We start from the raw sequence: 22,207 nt of genomic DNA, 5'->3' as shown, positions 1-22,207 counted from the left end.
TCTCTTTCCATCCGCCTTATCACACAAAATGTGGTGTTGGAGAAAATGTGCACTTTCAAAACTGATAATGTAAGGTTGGAAAAATGAAAAGGAAACTGGTCACATTAAGGGGTCATTCAGACTACCTTTTACCCCGGATCAGGAACTGAATTATGCATGTGAAGTTCATATTCGCCTCGAATCTCTCACAAGTGAATCCTAGGCTTGCATACTTGTTGAGGGGCAAATGCTCCTTATCGCAGGTCATTTGGAAGCGGAGTAAAAGCTGTATCTTTTTTAAAAAAACAGGTTTGGCGAATATGAACTTGTCCCTGATCGTGATCGGGGCAAGTTCAGGGGAGGGATTTAGGTCAGAGGGAGGGCAGTGGGTAGAACATTCCCTCCCCTTCATCAGGGCGAAGGAGGAGGAGGAGGAGGGAGGAGCCAGGGGAAAGAAGGGATGCCAGGCAATCGGGGTGACTGACGGAGCCAAGGAGCCAGAGGAAGGATGCAAAGGGTGATCGGGATGAGCAAAGGTCAATCGGGATGCCTGAGAAAGGGTCAAGTTCAGGGTAGGTCAGAGGGAGGGCACAGAATGGAACAAGCCTCCCTCTCGCACCAGGCAGCTCTCTTTTTATTTTTTATATATTTGACCATCTATGTGCATAGTTCTACAGGTAGATACATATATAGATAGAATGTGTCTGCTTGTGCTACTTTCCCTTTCATTTGCTTGCTCCCAGCAGCATGCATTTTGCAAAAGGCTATTTTTCTAAATTATTTTTATATGAGAATGCTACAAATGTTTCTCTCTCAATTTGGCAAATTGATACAGAATGCTTTTGCTACTGTCTGTAAGGAACTGGGCTGGCTGAGGGAAAGCAAAGGAAGCAGATATGGTATTCCAAGGTGAGGAATTAATTAATTAATTAATTAATTAATTAATTAATTAATTAATTATTAGGGTATGAGGCTCTGGGGTCACAAGGAGGAAGGATGCAGATGCATTAGATTACATTTTGGGGTTGAAAACGGAGGCAGGGGAGACCCATAATCTGTAGTGAACCAAATACAGACAACACACACACACACACACACACACACACACACACACACACACCCCTACCTGGAGGTTTTTAAATTTGACAGCATCTGCACATACTGGCGCCTGGTTTTTGTTTTTAAAGGAGGGGGAAGCACACATCCAGTGGCCCAATCGCTGTAAGAAACATCACCTTGACGAAAGTGGAAATAAATTTGATTGACAGCAAAGGAGCCTTTTTTTAAACCAGTTCGACAAATGAGAACTCTCCACCAAACCTGCATGGCATTCAGGGTTAAATTACCCAGAGGTAAATAGTGGGCACTTGCCTCTGGAGGGATTCGGGGGGAGGGGATCCGAATCTACCCAGTTCCATCCAGCACAAATAGGTGAGTCTGAATGGGGTCTAAGTGTCCACCAAGCACTTAAGTGACAGTGTTTCTCAGAACATCATGGTGGAAACAAGAGAAATCTAAAGTGAGGGTACAACTTTTGCCAGCACAAATTGGATGAGGGAGTAAGAATGGCCTGGAACAGTAGTTTGTGTGTTAAGCTACAACTCCTGATACCGAGGGTTTGAATCCCTGCTCAGCCCTAGAAATCTATCAGGTGACTCTGGACAAGTCACACTCTCTCAGACTCAGAAAGGCAACAGCAGTCCCCTCAGACCAAACTTTTCAGGAAACCTCATGACAGGTTGGCCTTCAGGTCACTGTAAGCCAGAAACTACTTGAAGGCACACAACAACAACAACAACAACAACAACAACAAGCCATTAGATTGTCCTCTTCTCAGCTAAGGAAAAACAACTGGCTCTATCTGCAAATCCAATCATCCACAGATTTTTTTTTAAAAGTCCCAAAAGGAAGCCTTGATTTTGCCATTTTATACAAGGGACACCATTTTACTACCCCAATGTATGTAATGGGACTTGAGCATCCACAGATTTTGCTATCCACAGCTGGTCCTCGAACAAAACCCCAGTGGATGTGATGGCTGTCTATATCTAATAAGATTCACCGAAGGAGTGACGCAGGCTTCGTGTTCATTTAGCTGCCGCCACTACTACCACCTCTCCTCTGCCTCCTCCTCCTTTTAGTATGGGGAAATGTGTACACTTTGAATATCTGCTTTTAAAAAAAACAACTTCCCAGGGTCACAAAGTCTTGATCACTTCTGGCTTCTTATAACCACTGTTAGCATTCCATCCACCAGATTCTACTCTCACTCCTGAAGTTCAGCCTCCCTATTAATAACATGGGCTTTTTGTTTTTTGGCAGGCCTCATGAATTATTTACAATGTCCCTGGAGGATCATCAGTTTGTAAAAGCTGCATCTGCTAACTGGTTTAGTAACACAGCAGATTTGCTACTGATTAAATTAAAAATTATATTTTCTGTTGCCCTTTATACTGGCCAAGTAAGTTAAACACACTCTTTCTTCACAAGTCCATGATGATGCAGGACAAAACTACTTGTCATTGTAATTGATTCAGTGCTTGTCACTACAAATGTTCTTGAGGATGAAAAAATGCAAATATATTAGGTCCTTCCCAACTCCTATGGCATCAAGCATTTGGGGCCGGGGGAGTATTTTTGAAGAGCCTGTGGAGCATCACTATCAGTAAATATCTCAGTTTGCCATATTCCACTGCCAAAGATTCTGAGTACCATATATCCTCGACTACAAGTCAACCTCATGTATAAGAGAAGGGCAAGTTTGGGGACCAAAATTATGGATTTTGACATGATCTGTGGCTAAGTCTAGGGCAAAACTTAGGGGCACATAACAAAGGATTAAGCAAAGGAAAACAATGCCAAATGACTTACAAAATTCCAGCAGGCAGAACTGTTTGTGGTCATATTAAAGGCTGGAAAGAGCAGCGACGGGTTAGTGCTTCCAGGCCAGATGACACTCTTGCCTTTCACCAGGGGATGGTTCCTTTTTAAATACGAGTTATAGTACAGTACTTACATTGACCCGTGGATAAATCAATTCAGGTTTTTTAGATCAATGTTTTGATCAAAATTACTAGAACTCATGCGTGAGTATATATACTATACACACTATGTTTTGCAAATAGTTTATATATATGAAAACTTGGACATGCAGAGCTATAACAGTACATATATGCTATTTTCGAAAGATACCTGACTTCTGTATCTGCAGTAAGGTATGTGCATTAGTAGGGTAACAGTAAACATCCAGGGGTAGCCACATTAGCCATATAGCAAATCCAGTAACAGTTCAACATGATAATTTTAACCCTACAATACTAGGAGCCTTTCCATATTTCATAAATATAATACTATGATCTCACTTTAATTGCCATGGCTGCATCCCATGGAATTCTGGGGTTTGTACTTTGGTGAGATACTAGGAGTCTTTTCACACTATGAAATTATAATATCACGATTCCTATTTAACTGTCATGACTGCTGCATCTTATGGAATCCCGGGGTTTGAGATTTGCTGAGGCACCAGAGCAATCTGACAATCTGCAGACAGATAGCAGGGTGTAGTGGTGTCAGCACAGGACTACAATTCCAGACACCAGGATGCTAATCCCCGCTTGACTATGGAAACCCCTGATTGACCTTAGGCAAGTCACACTCCTTCAGCCTCAGGAGAAGGAAAACACCCTCTGAACAAATCTTGCAAAGAAAACCCTGTAATGTGTTTGCCATAGGGTTGCCAGAAGTTGGAAATGACTTGATGGTGGGTAATAACAAAATTGCAAATCCCAGAATTGTGTAAAATGGAATCTTGGTAGTTACATTGGAATCACAGTGCTATAACTACAGTGTGAAAAGGCTCTTAGCAACTGATACATATTCCCTTCTAGTGGTGGGATAGCATGCCACTGAATCCTTTAACTTGTATAATTTATTATATTAAGCAAACATGAGTTTATCTACTCTAAATTTTAAAGCTGGGAGAGATTTCAAAGGTTATGTAATCAAGCCTCCCTTCCATTCCTATATTAACCTTCAAGGTCAGGGCTGCATCATATACTGGGCTTTCCTCACAGCTTGAAGGAAAGTCCCCTAGTTAACATAGCTATTGGCTATGCTAACTAGATTTTTGAAGCTGCTATCCAAAAAAGGGTAACATTTCCAAACTCCAGTTCTTATTCAGAGTATACGTCTGCATGGCATAATGTGTTAAACATCTCTTCCAGGAATATCTTCCAATATAAAAGAAATCATCTAAAAACTTTGAAGCTGGACTTCAAAATGCTTTTCTAGCATTCCTTCACCCAACAAAGCAAAAGACAGACAAAAAAACAGAGAAGTTGAAGAAAGGGGAGAGAAAATAACAGGAGAGCACACCGTTTCATCTTCAAGTTTCAGGTGTAGTGTTTTATCTCCTTCTTTGTAATCTTTGATTATTTCTGCTGATTTCCAAACTTCCTCTGAATCAGGAATCCATACTCTTGTATACTGCAAAAAAGAAAAAGGAGGTAAATAAAGGCAACTATTAAGAATATCGACATGGGCTCAGTCAGATCAAAGGGTCATAAAGTCTTGAGTGGGGAAAGCTCTGTCTTTCCATGTCCCTACCACTCTTATGGCCAATGGTAACTTCAAAACTGTCTAGAAGGCAAAAGGTCCTTCACTCTGATCTTCAGGAATGTAGCCGGGGGGGGGGGGCTTGGGGGCCGGACCCCCCCCCCCTCCCTTTAAAAAAATGAATGGTGCGTGTGGCTGCACCGCCGCACCCAAGCCCCATTATAATGGTGGCACTTAGTCTGGACCCCTAACTAAAATCCTGGCTACGTCCCTGTGATCTTAGTCCGGTATCTTGCTTCCACCCTTGTTAGCTAACCAAGCCTGAATTCTGCAACTTGCATTCCGCTCAATTCTGCAACCCAAATTCTGCACCTTCCCTATGGGAAGTTGATGTGCATGGCATAAAGCCAGCAAATGTATCCTGTGCTGAGAGAAAGACAGGATATAAATTAATTAATTAAATAAATATTATTTCCACCATCCTATCAGGATTTCACTCAGCACTTGTCATTCAACAGTATATTCCTTACAAAACTGGTCACATATCTATATATAGGAAGAGTTCTCAAAAAACAAACAAAATAAACAAGCTTCATTTATATACCGCTTCATATCACCTAAGCAGTGTCTAAGTGATTTACAACTGTAAGCTAATTCTCAAACTCTGGTCCTCCAGATTTTCCAGCCATCTTGGCCAATTATAATGGACTTTAGAAGCAGAGGTCCCAAACATCTGGAAAACCAAAAATTGTGAACCATTGGTCTATACAGGGGCAGGAATTGTGTGATCCTCCAGGGATTGCTGGACTTCACCACTGGCTCTGCTACTTCAGTACAGTTCAACAACATCTGGAGAAATACACAATTCCCACCCTAGGGCAACACTAATTAATAGTGACTCTCCAGTATTTCAGGAAGGCATCATTCCCAGTCTTGCCTAGAGATGGCAGCTATCCTCCTGGGTCTCCTTTGCATGTACTTTGCCATGTGGATATGGCCTCAGGTGGAGAAATAAGGGAATCGTTTGTGGTGTAGTAGTTGCAGCATTGATTCCCCACTCGGCCTTGAAACCCACTGGGTGATTCTTGTGACTTGCCCAAAATCACCCAGTGGGTTTCATCATGGCCAAGCTGGGATAATTATGTAGAAATTATTACTAATATTAATATTAATAGTGCATTATTTTCCCAGTCAAGGATTCAAGACCCACTTAGAAGGTTTTAAAAGATGCAGTTTAAAAAATTCACATCACACAAAAATTATAAATAGAATTAAACTACTAGCAAAATTAAAAGTAGTTAAAATATGGCAATTAAAAAGAAAGCAATTAATGTAAACAGTATAGCACATAATGAATATCAATTTCCCCCTGTGTAATCAGCCCACAGAGGCCTGCCAGAACAAAAAAGGACTTTGCAAGCTCATGGAAGCACATAGCAAGGAGGGTGCTAACCTAACATCTTAGGAAGGGAGTTCTAGAAGCACCATGAACTACTTCTCCAGGAAGAGATCTGCCTCCCGGAAGTCTCCCGGAAGAGATCCGCCTTACTACCTCCTTGGAGGTATTTAAGAAGGCACTTAAGATGGATCTCTTCCGGCGACCTTACCCACCTGACCTTATGTAGGAGATATTGCTCCACTTCTTGACCATAATATAATCTTACAGTTATTGCCACAGATGATGAGTTAGCTTTTGATGGAAAAATTATTGTTATTACATTTTATTGCTGTGTTTTGTATACATTTTATTGGCTGTAATCCCGCTTTGATCCACTACAGGAAAATATAAATAATTATTTGTTTATTTTATTATTTACTTCCAAGCCAAACATCAGAGCCCTGTGACACCTTAATAGCTAACACATTTATTATAGCATGAAATTTCATGGACTATATCCTATTTAATGTGATGCATGAAGGGTTCTACAGCTTTTCAAATACATTCAGTATGTACATAAAGCAGTAAATTAAATGCAGAAAGTACAGTCATAACTATTATCACATTGCTATCCCAACCCAAACCTCTTTGGGTTCAAACTTCACAGAAACTGAGATATCGGGACATACTGAATCCATACAAAGAACTGTATGGCAGAGGGGAGGTGTGTTCAAAAGAACAAGGGTTTACTCAGCAACATTCTTACAGAGCAGTGAGAAAACTAGAAATATACTTCCAAACCAACCACATTCATACTTTATTAATCGGATTTTACTCAATTAGAATTACATCTGTGCTCTTTGCAGCATTGTCAGGAAGATATATGGCCTTGCAGGCTCTTATTTCTGATCAGACAGACAGAAAAAATAAGATTTTTACAAACCAAAGCACAACCTATTACAGGGTTATCTCTCATCCAAAAGGCTCTTGTTAGAAAATGTCTTATGTATAGCTTATGATAAATTAACCAGAGGTTTTGCATGTTCACCCTCATGCAGAATTCCTTGCATTTTCAAAATGAAGAATCAACATTTTTTGCTTTCTTGCCCTCACCAAGACAGGGGCTCTTTTAAAGCATAATTTCACTGGTTAAATTGTTTAATATGCTTTCAGTCTAGAATCACACAATCATAGTGTTGAAAGGGACCACAGAGACCACCTTGTGCAACCCCTTGCCATGCAGGAATACACAACTAAAGTGCTCCTGAAAGGTCATCATCCAACCACTGTTTAAAGACCTTAAAAAAAGTAAAGCCCACCCCACAAGGCAGTCTATTCCCCTGTCAAACCATTCTTACAGTAATGAAATTCTTCTTAATGTTTATGCAGAATTTCTTTTCTATTTAAAGTATTGCTATTATTTTAAATTGGTTAAATTGGCCTTTTGTGTATACTTCTATGAGATCTCATGATGTAGAGTAAGGTGCCATAGTGGCACAGTGGTTAAATACTGGTATTGCAGCCACAACTTTGTGAGTTAAATCCCAGAGCTCCAAGGTTGACTCAGCCTTCCATCCTTTCGGAGGTCAGTAAAATGGACACCCAGCTTGTTGAGGGCAATTGGCTTACAGATTGTAAACTGCTTGAGTGTTGAGTTCTTTATGAAGTGGTATAGAAATGTAAACGCTTTTGCTATAAATAAACAGAACAACCTTAGTCTGGATCCAATGGCATCACTAGGGCAGTGCGGACCACACTGGGTGACACCCCAGAAGAGGGTGCCCACCCAGCTCTCTGCCCGGTGCTGTTTTGCTCGCAAGTAACATGGTGCCGGCCAGGGAGGAAGAGCATGCACCATTTTGGCACTGCCCCCTGGAGCCCCCCCTCAAAGCCCTTTCCCCCACATCGGGTTACACCCCGGGCTGGGACACCATTGTCTGGATCTAAACTAGTGACCAAAACCAAGAGTGTGAAGTGGGTCTCAGCCTGTGGAGGACAGTCACACTTTTCCAGATGTTAGAATCATAGAATTGTAGAGTTGGAAGAGACCACAAGGGCCATCCAGTTCAACCCCCTGCCATGCAGGAAATCCAATTCAAAGTATCCCCAACAGACGGCCATCCAGCCTCTGTTTAAAGACCTCCAAGAAGGGAGATTCCACTACACTCCAAGGGAGTTTGTTCCACTGTCGAACAGCCCTTAAAGTCAGGAAGTTCTTCCTAATGTTGAGGTGGAATCTCTTTTCCTGACATGTTGATGTCATATCAAAGGAGAGTTGTACAAATCAGAGAAGGGTGTTATACCCAGCCCACTCCCTTCAGTCCAGTTAAAACTCTTCTTCTGTGCACTAACAGCAAAACTTCATTTCTGTATGTCAAGGACTGTGTAAACTCCCCACACAGATCAGTGAACCAATCAACTTTCGGTTAAACAGCAAAGCTTTATTTCAGAAGCTGCAGTGATGTTACTAGGAAAAACATCTTGCACAGAAACGAGTACCGCCCCACACATGAAACATTAAAATGTCTACTACCTAAAGTGTCTACTATCACTTCCCATAATTTTGGCAGGCTAAGCTGATTTCCCCATTCCCATAACATTAAAGCCTCTTTCGATTTTGCCAGTTCTTTCCCCCTTTGCTCGCTGCTAGCTGAAAGATAAAAGCTCACAGTAGAAAAATTCCTCCCACGCACAGCTGGCATTCCAACCTTCTGGTCCTCTTCAGGGATAGCCGGCCTTAGCTTTCTCACCACACAGTTAAGAACAATATAGCCAATCATCTTCAAAGCACATAAGCAAACAGTATACTACTTAACATATAAAGAAAAATACATAACTTGGCTTTATATGTGTACCAGGCATCTTAATATAATATTAACAGCAAAAGCATAACCTCTCTAAATTTGGCAATCAAAGTCAATGAGGTTACAGCCAATAAGCATGCATGATCATAGACACAGATATCAGACAACACATTAATGCTAGTAGTCATCCTATTCATTTAAACAAACCAACCCATGACACCCATTAAAACATGGCAAGGTTGACCAATCCTAACATAGTAACCAAAAGGAATTAACAACTTGACTTCTGCAGACCAAATTACCATAATCCTCAGCATATAGAAAATAGTGCACCCTCTCAGCATTTCATGGCCTTCTACCCATTTGCTCATTCTCCAGATGTTTCCAAAAAATTCTACAAAATTTCGCTCATTTTCCAAAACGCCCACTCATGCTTTCTTCCTTCCTTGACTCAGGCCTTGGTGATCCTTCCCTTCCCTGATCAACCATGAGACTTGGTGGAAGCTAGTACCAGAGCTCTCCTCCACACACGTGCTATTTATCCATTCAGGTATTTCTTTTCACCTATACAGACACCACATATCCCATCATACACTACAACCTAATTCCCCATACATTATATATGTGCCACTATAATAGTGCTTAAGTATACTACAGTGCGCCTTTGGTATCCACTGGGGTTTGGTTCTAAGACCACCCCACCATGGATAACAAAATCTGTGGCTGCTCAAGTCCCACTGACATAGTGAAATGGCCTCCCTTCTAAAATAGCAAAATCAAGGTGGTGTGTGTGTGTGTGTGTGTGTGTGTGTGTGTGTGTGTTCAAGCCATAGATGGTTGAATCTGTGGATACAGCAGGCCAACTGTATATGCAAAGACATACAGAGGGAAAAACAAACAGTAATATATTTTGAGACAGGATCCATCAAGGATTCAGACAAAGGGAATGAACACACAGATACCATTGCTGAGTATTCATCTCGTTGGATCGCTTGGAAACATTAACCACAACAATATCAAATTTAATGGGAAAGTGCCATGAAATTCCAACACAGTCTTATTTCACTTCAAAAGTGGTAAGTTATGTAAAATCAGGGAACTGGCAAAAAAGAAAAAGAAAAAAAGAAATTGGAGGGGGAAAGCCAAAAGAGCTTTCTCCATGTTGTTTAATGGAGGTTTTGCTAAAATAAATAAATAAATAAATAAAATAAAGCATGCCAAAGTTCACAAAGGAAAATACAAAGTCTAGGAGGTTTATAGCATGATTAACAAGCCGAGTGAAGAAAGCTATTAGAGATAAAAAGGCATCTTTCAGAAACTGAAAGTCTTGTCAAATGAGGTAAACTTTTAAAAAAAACCAGACACTAATTTGCACAAAGGAAATACAAGCAGAAAATTATGGATGCAAAAAGGGGGGGGGGGAGTGATGAGCATAACACAAGTAACATCAACACTGACAATAAAGAATTCTTTAAATACATTAGAAGCAGGAACAAAGATTAAAGGGATCCTGAAGGCTATTAAAGAGAAATTGAATAAATTCTTTTCATCAGTGTTTGGTGCTGATGATGTAGGGAAAACATCCATGCTCTGAACTAAAGTATCCAGGAGGGAAGGAGCTGGGGCAAATAGGAGTGCCAAAGGAGAAACTTTGAGACCTCATTAACTTATTAACAAAGAAAATAATAGGTTTAGAAGATACTCCCTCCAGAGTTCTTCAAGACCTGAAAAGTAAAATTTCTGATCTTCTAAGTAAAATATATAATATGTCCCCAAGATCACCTTCTGTACCAGAAGACTGAAGAGTGGCCAATATCAGCACAATTTTGGAGAAAGGATCTAAAGGAGACATGGGATTTTATCACACTGGGGGTAATTTCGGCATTAAAGAGAGATTAAAGCACATTTAAAGCATCCCGCAAATAAAGCAAAAATGGCAAGTAATTGAGTGAATGATGATCACACGCAATTGTGCAAATAAAGTGATAGCGGAAATGCATTGTTGCTAGAATACAAAAAGTAAAAAGATGTGTGTTAATGGTTTTTTGTGACCACTTTAATGGCTGGTCTTGTGCAACATTGTGTGAAATCATTTAATGTAATTATGTGATTTTTCTGGGATATTCACAGGATAAACTCCTGGTCTCCTTCATGTGATAAACACCATGGAGTCCTCCACACTGCAGAAATAATCCAGTATGACACCACTTTAAGTGCCAAGCAAACTACCATTCCCAGGATTCCTTAGCACTGAACCATGCAAGTTAAAGCAGTGTCAGACCAGACTATTTCTGCAGTGTGGATGCAGCCATACTTTCCTGTATTTCACAGATGACAACTGGGACATGTGTTACTAATGAAGAACAGATAAGCCATAGTGGCTGTATCAGTTTGTTCTTTTCTGAACCTAGTGCAAAAGACAAGATTCTGCCTCCTCCTCTCCTCTTCCCTGATTTACTTGTGGACAAACTACTTTTCTATGTTGAACTCAGTTTGCAGCAACTGAAGTAAGCTGAAGACAAAGGGGAAAAGAAGTAGGAAGAAAGAGAAACTGGGACATTTCAAAATCAGCTGATAAAAATAGAAGATTGGGCCTGCTTCAGGGAACTGGAGTATTTGGAGGTATGGGGAGATCCAGGAATCTATAAGACGATTTCTATGGGGTTCTGGAACCTGCAAAGTTCAGTGCCACATTTGTTAAGTATGCTACTGAGCAACCCCATAGATTTCAACGGTGTCATTTCCCCCCACCACCACCACCAAAACGCTAAACACCACACTGGGTTCTGAACGCAGAGGCAGCTGCTTTGAACATTAAACTAGGCACTAACCCACTTGAACAACAAAACAGGGGTAGCATGCAATAGTAACTGAAATGTCATCAAGCCTTAATGAAATAGCAATGGTGGATTTTTTAAAAAATTGCAACTCAATGGCAATGGATTCTTTACAAGTATGATGTGTAATTATTTTTACGGTTGCACAATAGCTAGAGCAGCAGGAACCTGTTAATGAAGCTATCCAAATGTATTGCCAGAGCAGCAGTTTTCCCATTGTAAAGGCAGAGGGGAGGGGAAAGGGGGAAAAAAGGAGTGGAGGAAGGACGTGCATGCAACTCCACAGTGCTACTACACCTCATTCTGTACCTCTCAGCACCTTCAAGCTCTGCAGATGCTGTCAGGGCTCCTACTTTTAATTGCCATCGAAAAATTGCCTCTAAGCATGTTGACATTTATTGTTCACAGCGGGTTCATTTAATCACAGTGCTAGGCTGTTTTCCTTCTGTGACTCCAGAGCCAGAATCGGAGGCTGGCCAGCCATTCCCCCCCTCCAAAAAAAAACCACCACCCTGATTCAATTACAAAACAACAGAAAAACACACACACACAAGTTTCTAGTCCCCGGTGCTCAAAAGGAGAGTTCTGCAATATGTGGGCAATGTGGTGAATCCACAGAAGTTTCCATGTTCTCCAGGATTAGTCCCTGAACATTAGAAATAAAGGAGGGTTTTAGAAATCTTCCCAGACAACTCAAGGAACCCTGGGTCGGGGTATGGTCAGTAGCAGTACCCCTATCTGTATTTGAACTTCCTTCCTAGAGAGGCTGGACTAGTGCTCTCCCTGCTAACCTTTTGTAGGCAGGGGAAGACCATTTTGCTTCAGCAGGACTTCAATAGCTGACTACCCGGGCCCTTTCAAGAATACTTTTAGTTTAATTTTTCTATGATACTCATTTGAAATCTAAAGATATAGCCATGTTAGTTTGTAGAATCAGTACATAGAGAGATGATAATAATAACAACAACTTTATTTGTAACCCGCCTACTCCAATTAGGACCGAGGTGGTCTTGTAGCACCTTTGAGACTAACTGAAAGAAAGAAATTGGCAGCATGAGCTTTCATAGACTTCAGTCTACTTACTCAGATGCATTTGAAATCTGTTACTTTTTAAAGCCGCCTTGAGTCTCAGGCTGCATCTACACTATAGAATTAATGTAGCTTGACACCGTTTTAACTGCCATGGCTCCATGTTATGGAAATCTGGGATTTGTCATTTCATGAGATATTTAGCCTCCTCTGTCAGAGAGCTCTGGTGCCACAGCAAACCACAAATCCCAGGATTCCATCGGATGGAGCCATGACAGTTAAAGTGGTCTCTAATTGCATTAATTCTGCAGTCTGGCAGCAGCCCCAGACTAGAAAAAAGGTGGAACACATGAGAGGATCTTTCCTGTCCTTCATGCCATCTATCAGGTCAGAACACACAGGGAAGCCATTGAAATCCATAAACACCTGGACAACTTCAACAGGAAAGAAGAAATCCTTAAAGTAAACAACGTTTGGCTACCAGTCCTGAAAAACACCAAAATCAAGACTCAGCAAATACAAATGAAAACCACCCAGGGTCAGGGGGATTCCCAGCAGACAATGGATCATTAATTAAATAGAAACCCTGAGACCTTGCCATTCAACAAGAGACCAATACACAGATTAACATGCAAATCGCTACCTCTCAACCAACAGTATATACACCCCACTCTCTTCCATGCCAGCATTCTCTGAAGATGCCAGCCACAGCTGCTGGCAAAGCGTCAGAAATAAACTCTTCTAGAACACGGTTTCATCGCCCAAAAAACCTACAAAAAACTATGAACGCCAGCCGTGAAAGCCTTCGACTTCACATTAAGGTTTTCTTTTAAAGAAGGTAAGCAGCCTAGCCTGACCTCCGGCAATTATTTATTTCCACTTCCCCCCAATGACACACCCCATTTCCTCGTGCCTCAGCCTTGAATAGGGAATTAGTCTAGATTAAGAGCAAATGCTTTAGATTTGTATGCCAGATATTCAGAGCCACATCACTGTATTTTGTCGTGCCCTCCCCCCCCCCATGCTTCAAGGAATTATTCTTAAAGTGTATCATCCATCAGTTGTGAGAGGGGAGAATAAATTATGACAAAGGGAAGTAAGAAACAATTTTGATTGGACAGAAATACTGTACTACAATCTCATTGTTAGTAGATGCAATCCATCAGAAACTTCCTCCTCTCACCAGGTATTCATTCACACTATACAATTATAGTGCTACCATTCTATTTAAACAGCCACTGCAATACGGTATCTTGGGGTTTGTAGTCTAGTGAGGCACTAGAGTCTTCTAGTTTACTGTTGTGTGCCTTCAAGTCAATTCTGTCTTCTGGCAACTCTAAACCTGTATTGCCAGAATGTTGTAGTGGTCTAAGTACTGAACTACAGTTTTGGAGACCAGGGTTTGAATCTCTGGTCATCCAGTGGGTGGCTTTGGACAAGTCATACTCTCTCAGCCTCAGAAGAAGGCAATGGCAAACCCTGTGAGAGGTTCGCCTTGTTGTTCTGGCATGCCTCCAAGTTGTTTCCAACTTATAGCAACCCTAAGGCGAAGCTGATTTCTTCAGAGGTTTGCCATTGCCTTCCTCAGAGGCTAAGACTTACCCAAGATCACCCAGTAGGTTTCCAAGGTTAAAGAGGGATTTGAACCCTGGTCTCCCAGAGACCGAATCCAACACTACAATCACAATAGCACACTGGTTCTTCTTTGGAGGAGAATTCTTAATACCCCTCTCTAAACTGGTAATTCCATGAACTATGGAAGTTCAAGTGGAATCATAGTGCTATAATTGTGTGGTGTGAAAGGGCTCCAGTTGCCAACCAAGTGTCACAAGTTGCAGAAGTAAGGTTGTTGCCTGTAGGAAGTTACTCGGTTTAGTCATGAAGCAAAAATAAAATTACATTTCAAAATTAATGCTATGAATGAGGATGATGTAACTTTACTGAGAATGCTTTACCAAATTTAATAACTTAAAAGAAAACTATGATAAATTGCTCTTTAGATGGTATATGACTCCAACTAGACTTGCCCAAATAGGCAAATATGGTAATACAAATTGTTGGAAGTGCAATCAGAAAGGTGGTTCTTTGTATCATCTTTGGTGGCAGTGTAGTAAAGTTAAAAAAAATGGAAACAAATACATAAAACACACTTTAAAAAATTCCATTGAATCCTGAATTATTTTTGTTGAATATAAGTGATGTAATACCTGATAATTTGGTCCACGATGAAGTGAGTGTTTTGTTATACATGATTACAACTGCCCGATTGTTATGTGCGAAGTATTGGAGATCCAAAACTGTCCCAACATCAAATGAGTGGAGTGTTTAGCTATATTAGATATGATTTCAATGTCTAAAAATGATAGAATTTCACAGCAATATGAATAATAATAATAATAAGAAGAAGAAGAAGAAGAAGAAGAAGAAGAAGTTTATTTATATCCTGCTTTTCCAATTTTGATCAAAGCTGCCTACAAGTTTAAGTAAAAAATACATCAAAAATGGAAAAAGGTATTTCAATTATGGAAAGATAAGAGTAATAGACAATGTGGTAACAATGGAGACTGAAAGAATGTCTTTTTTGTTTGTCTTTGCTTTATTAGTTTTGTTATGTAAATACAATAAGTACCGGTAGTTGTTTTAATAACGTGTTTTTAAAAAGAATGCTATGTTTCATTGTCCCTTTTAGAAATTACTAATAAAGGGTTTGTTACGAGGCATTTTGAGATAAGGTTTTATGCCATTTTCAGATAAGCCGAAGGGTTCTTTTTTTAAAAAAGTACATTACACAAAATGATGAAAATGTAATGTGAAACACATCAATCACTACAATGAGCTCCTTTTTTGAACACTATAAGGTGTAATAATGAATTACTTTTCAAACACCATAATGGGTGACAGGAATAAATTATTCTCAAATACAGTGTGTATGTGTGTGTAAAAAAAATCCAAATTCTGTGTTAGTGGAATTGGACAGCAGGGAATTCTTGGAAAGGGAAGCTAAAATATGTTTGCCTGTTAATACTCATTTTCCCCTTATTCTTTTCAAAATAGCTCCACATATGACAGCTTGTTACTAATGGGTATGTATGGGTGCACATATTATTTTGCCTTCACCATGAAGCCCCCTTCCTAATGTTTTAGCAAATGTTATATGTTTTACACTCTTTGATAAATGGCAATTTCATAAAAGAGCACAAGATGTGTCATATACTATTAACATAAAAACTGCAGAACGAATGGCGTGCTGAAATCAATGCACAGGGAAAGCAGCTCTGGGCGAGAGTGACAAATCAAAAGTAAGAGAGGAATTTCAAAAAGGCTTATAAAGTTCATCACACTTGCCATAAAGGCGAGAGTCTTCATCTGACCCAACTTCACATAAACAGAAGAAGACCCTTGGAAAACTACAGTACCTTTGCAACACCTCTGCATATACCGATCAGAGAAATAGAGAGGAAAGGGCAATTAAAACCAAGGGAAGCTGAGCCCTGCAACTTTGGTTAATAACTGGGCAAACTAAACTCATTCACATATTAAATGAATCCCATTGTGGGAGAAAGGTGTGATATAAATCCTTGAAAAATATTTTGATTTATATCATGCTGTTCTCCATATTCTTACTTTCTGTAATGCATTCACGCCTTCATTTCTTTACTATGTCTTTACTATGTGCTTTAATACAGTTTGAGTCTCCCTCCTCTGAAATTGGGACCAGAAGTGTTTTTGGATTGGGGATTTTTTATTTTTTATTTTTTTAGATTTTGTAATACCTGTATTTCCATATATGTACATAAAGAGGTATCTTGGAGATGGGACTCAAGTTTAAACACAAATTTCCTTTATGTTTTGTATACAATTTATACACATAGCATTTGTGTTTTTTTACAATATTTTTTTTACAATATTTTAAATAATTTTGTGCATGAAACCAAGTCTGTGTGCACTGAACCATCAGAAAGCAAAGGTGTCACTATCTCAGCCACTCATCAAAAATGTTTTGGTTTTGAAGTATTTCCAATTTCAGAATTTTGCATAAGGTAGATTCAACCTGTGTTATAACAGTTCTGCCTTCCCAAAATGGACATTTGTCCCAGAACTTCAAAAGGCTACTTTTTTGAACCACAAACCTCCAGCTTCCATGACCAGTGATGATGTTGTCTGTTGGATTCTGAGAGCTTTAATTAAAAAAAAAAGTAAACCTTCCAATTTTTGGTAAGCACAAGGATCTTGTAGCACCTTTGAGACTAACTGACCAATTTTCAGTTAGTCTCAAAGGTGCTACAAGATACTTTTGCATACTAATTATCCAGACTAACAGAACCTTTGCAGAATCCCATGGTAACCTCACAATATACAGGCTAACAATGTCAGCAATGGATTGGTTTAGCCCACAGGCTTGACAGTACAGTGCCATGTTTCTCAAGCTGCCCCATCTCTCTTAAAAAACAACAACATACCAAATCCTTGCCATTTTGCATTAATTTCCACTTCTATTATTTGTATCAACAGAAGAGCAAACTGCCTGCACAGAGTGTTGTCAGAGCAATTTGTTATGAATCACACTTCATAAAAGATGACCTAATGAGTATTTTGAAGAACACCCACATTAATAAATGTTCCCACTGGCTTCTGGATAACAGACTGGAGTACCAGGACTTTGACACAAAAACAAAACACTTAAGGATGAGCACATAATCTGTGCCTCTGATGTTAACCATTTTAAATAGGATGAGTGAGAAGCAGTTAATGCATAAAGACCTTTTCTTGAAAGAAGTGCAGTTGTGTGAGCACAAGCCTCAAGAGGAATCTGAAAGAGCAGGCCGTACCCAGAGACAGTTCCTGGCACTAAATCCGTCTCTAAAAAGGATTTAAAGTTACTCTTTAAGAGCTAACATATAAAGTTCAGGAACTGTTCAAGTGGATAGCAAGGTTTGCTGTACCACAGTGCACCCTGCCATCTCAATTCTCATGCTAATAACAGTTAATGCACAAACTATGTGCTGGAACACAGAGGTATGCCAATAGAAATATATTAAGCTACTTGTCAGAGGTTATCTGTGAATGCAAACCACCCACCCAAACAAACAGGAGGTTTCTTGCTGTTCTTCTGTATGATATAGTGTTCTGACTTTGCTTTGTACTCAGACTTAACAAAGATGGGCAATTCTGGGGGTTCCAAAGTCCAGAAAGCTGGCCATGTGGATTAGGGATGATGAGAGTTATGCTCCAACCAAAAGGAAGGGAATCGTGTTAGAAACCACATCCAAGCCTCCTCCCAAGTGCATTTCACAGAAGAGCTATAAAGCACTGCATACTTCTTCTACACTGTTTCTACAGAAAACAAGTTGCTTAACAATTGCTTAAACACAGACCCAAAAAATGGAAGACATCAACACTGCAAATATCCATCATCTGTTATCAAGAATTTAAAAAAAAAAAAATCCATTTTTCCACACACCAGAATAGAATTGTTCTATTACCTTCTTCGATCTAAACATTGTACTCCTAATGATGCAGCCTAGAATTGCACTGGCTTTCTTAGCTGCTGCATCATATTACTGACTCATGTACAGCCTATGGTCCACTAAGACTCCTAGACCCTTTTCACATTACTGCCATCAAGCCAGGTGTCACTCATCCTGTATCTGCACATTTCATTTTTACTGCCTACATGTAGTATCCTACATTTCTTCCTGTTGAAATTCATTTTGATAGCTTTAGTCCAGCTTTCTAATCTCTTAAAGTAATTTTGAATTCTGATCCTGTCCTCTGTGATATTAGCTACCCCACTAATTTCATTTATTAAAAAAAACTATGACCACACTGGTCAGAAGGATATTTTTTAAAAATCAACAGTAAGACGATACATTTTATTAGGAACCAAACACCATAAAAGTATACAAGCTCACTTTATTTTTTGTACTGTCAAGCCTAAGAAAAATTTTAGAGCACTTGGAAGCATGAAGTTTTTCTGCCACGTTGATTTAGCTTTAAAAAGTATTTCCTAATTGTTAATTCTGACTGTTGTATTGATTAAATCCTGCCCAGAGACAAGGATGGCAAGAAACATTTTAATAAATAAAATAAATGTCTTTGATATATGAAATAGTCGAAGAGTGGACTCTACAATCCATCTCCTTTGTGGTCATCCGTATCCCATGCCTTCATTTAAAATATTAAATATTTTGAGTTTTAGGAGTCTCAGCTAAAGCTGGATTAGTCTTCAGTTCAGTCAAGCACTTTTCCTTGACAAGAAAAGTTGAACAAGTTATTTGGGTCACTAGTTCATTTTCCAAGCCACAGATGACATCAGCTAATGAAACACAATTTTCACTCTCCCCCTGTTTGCTCATTATTAGGAAAAGTCACATGCTTAATCCTACATGCAGAGGCATGTAGGCTGCTGCTAAGGCCCAGTAATAACAGGAGCAATCCTATTCTCTGATGTTAAGCCTGAAAGGCCTTGGGCATGCAAAAATATCAGGATGTCACTACATGGCAGAGCATCAGACAAGGTCAAGGAGCACAGAGAGCAATCAAAACAAACCGGAACAGGTTTCACATTCTTGGGAGAGACATTAGTCAACATTTGCAAAAAAACAGAAAGATAAAAATGATTCATGCATTGCTTAGCAATTATTTTGTCCAGAAAGTCCATCCTCTACGTGAACAATGAACTTATTGTTTGGATGTGGATTAAAGCAGACCAGAAGGACCCAAAAGGGAGTAGGGATTTAGGAGGAGAAAGTGGTGGTCTGGAAAACAGGTCATTGAGGGACAGGCATGGTCAATAGACAGAGATTGCTGGCTGACAACTAGGGAGAGAGGAATGGATTAGAGTTCTCCCAAAAAAGGCAGTGAATAGAAGGAGTATTTTGCACAACATTCCACTGAAGATTGCATTTGTCTACCGCTGAATATCAATGAGGTTGTTCCTTCTTGGCATGTGCATGCACACACACACACATTTTTTGAAGTTAATACATATTTGTACTTGATCCCTTGAGGCCATGAAAGCTTTATTTGTTCCTGGGACTCATAGTTTGGTGTGTTATTCAGAATTCTCTGCTGGAGAACTCCAGTGTAATTTAATGGATCAATATTTTTACTGGAGAATTCTAAGGAACTCAGCCAAAGTACAAATCCCAGGACTCTGCAGGATGGATCCAGAATGAATGAAATGATATCAAACTTCTATAACCATGCAGTGTAGATCCAGTCTCAGCCACAGGAAGGGAACAAATATCCACCAAAACACATAGGTCCTATTTGTTTCTACCCATAAGCAAAATAAGGCTTATATTGGGATGATGAGTTATACCAGGCCAACTCTGGCCTATTATCAATAGTCTGCTGATCAAGCATGTGTATCAGCACACAGTTTAAACACTTACTTTGCATGGTCCAAGTCACCATCTTCCAGGGTCTTTGGAACTACACTCATCCCTCCATATTTGCGGATTTGATTATTCACGGATTTAAGTAATGTGTTCCCTCTAGCAATATCTAGGTCCTCTAGTGCAACTCTATCATCAACTTTAACTCTATCATCAACTTTAACTAAATGTTGCACGGAAAGACCTAGAGAGAATACTCTACTAGGCATCTGTAGCTCCTCCAGTGCTGTTCTATGATCAATTTCTGTCGGCCGTTGACCACAGAGTTGCACCGGAGGACCCTAGAGATTTCTAGAGAGGTGTCCTCTCAGGTAAAAACATGGTGGTTTTGTTATTTGCAGTTTTTCCATATTCACGGGGGTCTTGTGCCCCTAACCCTAGCAAATACGAAGGGACACGTGTATATCTGTAACTATGTTGTTATTTCCCGCCAAGTCAGCTTTGACTCATGGCGACCCTACAAATGAGAGACTTCCAAGACCCTGAGACACGAACTGCTCTGTTCCGGTTTTCCATACTCAGGACTGAAGCTTCCTTTACTGAATCTATTCATCTGTAGTACAGTCTTCTTCTCCCACTGCCTTCTACTTTACCAAGTAATACTGTCTTTTCGATGCAAAGGGATTTTGTAGCACATTTGAGATTAACGGAAAGAAGCTGGTAGCATGAGCTTTCATAGATTTGCATCTACTTCTTCATATGCACGTAGTGGAGTGGAAAGCCCAAGGAGAGACCTTTATAGCAGTCTCTGTGTGAGAATATCCATAGGAATGCAAAACTTTGTGGATGTGGAGATGAAGTAACAAGTTTAATTTTAACTATGGTTTTTGAGGGACAAGGCAAGAGGATATTGCTTAAAGAAAAGTTGAGTTGATAACCATATGAATTGCGATGTAGTGTGAGAACCAAAAAGATAATGTGATGAACTGGCCAAGAAAACCTCCATGAATCTGGGGGGTTAGCTAGTATTATAACAAGTGGAGTGTGCCAGGAAACCATTATCTATCTTCAGCCCATTTTTGATGGACTACTGTTTGTGGATATATTCCAATCCTGCTGTTTCTCTTTCCAAACTTCCTTGGTGGGTTTTTTGGTCAAGGACCACTGTTCTGAGGTTCACAAGGGCTTTTCTAGTGAGTCATGTCTTCTCATGATATGGACAAAGTACAACAGTCTCAGTTCAGTTATTTTAGCTTCTAAGAAGAGCTTGGGTTTCATTTGCTCTAAGACTCATTCATTTGTCCTTTTAGCAATCCATAGTATCTGCAGAACTCTCATCCAACACCACACTTCAGAAGTGTTGATTATCTTCCTGCCAGCTTTCTTCACTGGCCAACCTTCTGAACGATACATAGAAATCAGAAACACTATGGTATGAATGATTCTGATTTTTGTATCTACTGATATATTGTTACACTTGAACTTGTTTTTGTGTGCCTTCAGCTCATTTCCAACTTATGGTGACCCTAAGGTGAGCCTATCATGGGCAAGATTTGTTCAGAGATTTGCCATTGCCTTCCTCTGAGGCTGAGAGAATGTAACTTTCACCTGATTAGTTTTCCTATCTGAGCAGGGATGCAGACCCTGGTCTCCAGAGTCATAGCACAACACTCCAACCACACTTGAACTATCTCCTTTTAAAACAGTAGTTTTCCCATCAGAGGATTGGTCCATTTAATTTAGGGCTGTGAACACTGACTGGCAGTGACTTGCCCAAGTGGGTTTCCATGGCTGATTCAAATCCTGGTCTCCAGAGTCAGTCCAAAACTCAAACATTACATTGGCTTATTGAACTATTATTTTTGCATTCAGAAATTCATGTATCTCACAGAAAAAACGTTGGCAGTTTGTATATGTGACAGGATTTTGGCCTTTCCACTTCAAAATGGAACCTCTCCATGATGGCAGCTGTAAACCAAGTCAGTGTGAAAGCCAACACACAGTTGTCATTTTATCACCTTCAGGGTGATTCAAACAGCTGAGATCTGCCATCACCAAAACACCTCTTCACACAAAATGAATGCTGGGATAATGGAATGACATCAAGAATAGCCTCCAAATTTTCCTTGAAATTAAAAAAACCATGTCCAAGGACTTCAAATTTTCATGTCCAAGGAATACTTCACTAGTGGAATTTGTTTGATAGATGAAATCTGGCACATAAAACAACCCAAACCCTCTTCCATTTAATGACAATGCTGGGCTGAAATCTAAGACAATTTTATT

The 22,207-nt window shown here is 39.8% G+C and overlaps 1 protein-coding gene across 3 annotated transcripts in view; it reads right to left on the bottom strand.

Moving 5' to 3' along the window:
- Positions 1 to 22,207, bottom strand: part of MYO5B (myosin VB) — a 391,629-nt gene that overhangs the window by 266,942 nt on the left and 102,480 nt on the right. For all 3 annotated transcript variants that reach the window (XM_042448811.1, XM_042448812.1, XM_042448813.1), the window contains exon 2: positions 4,354 to 4,464. In XM_042448811.1, coding sequence (XP_042304745.1) covers positions 4,354 to 4,464 — 111 coding nt within the window. The remainder of the gene's footprint in view (positions 1 to 4,353; positions 4,465 to 22,207) is intronic.

The sequence above is a fragment of the Sceloporus undulatus genome, chromosome 2 (genome assembly GCF_019175285.1).
Source record: "Sceloporus undulatus isolate JIND9_A2432 ecotype Alabama chromosome 2, SceUnd_v1.1, whole genome shotgun sequence".
In the NCBI taxonomy this organism is placed as follows: Eukaryota; Metazoa; Chordata; class Lepidosauria; order Squamata; family Phrynosomatidae; genus Sceloporus; species Sceloporus undulatus.
Note: the sequence above shows the minus strand (reverse complement) of the source record. Positions and strands in the feature narration are given on the sequence as shown.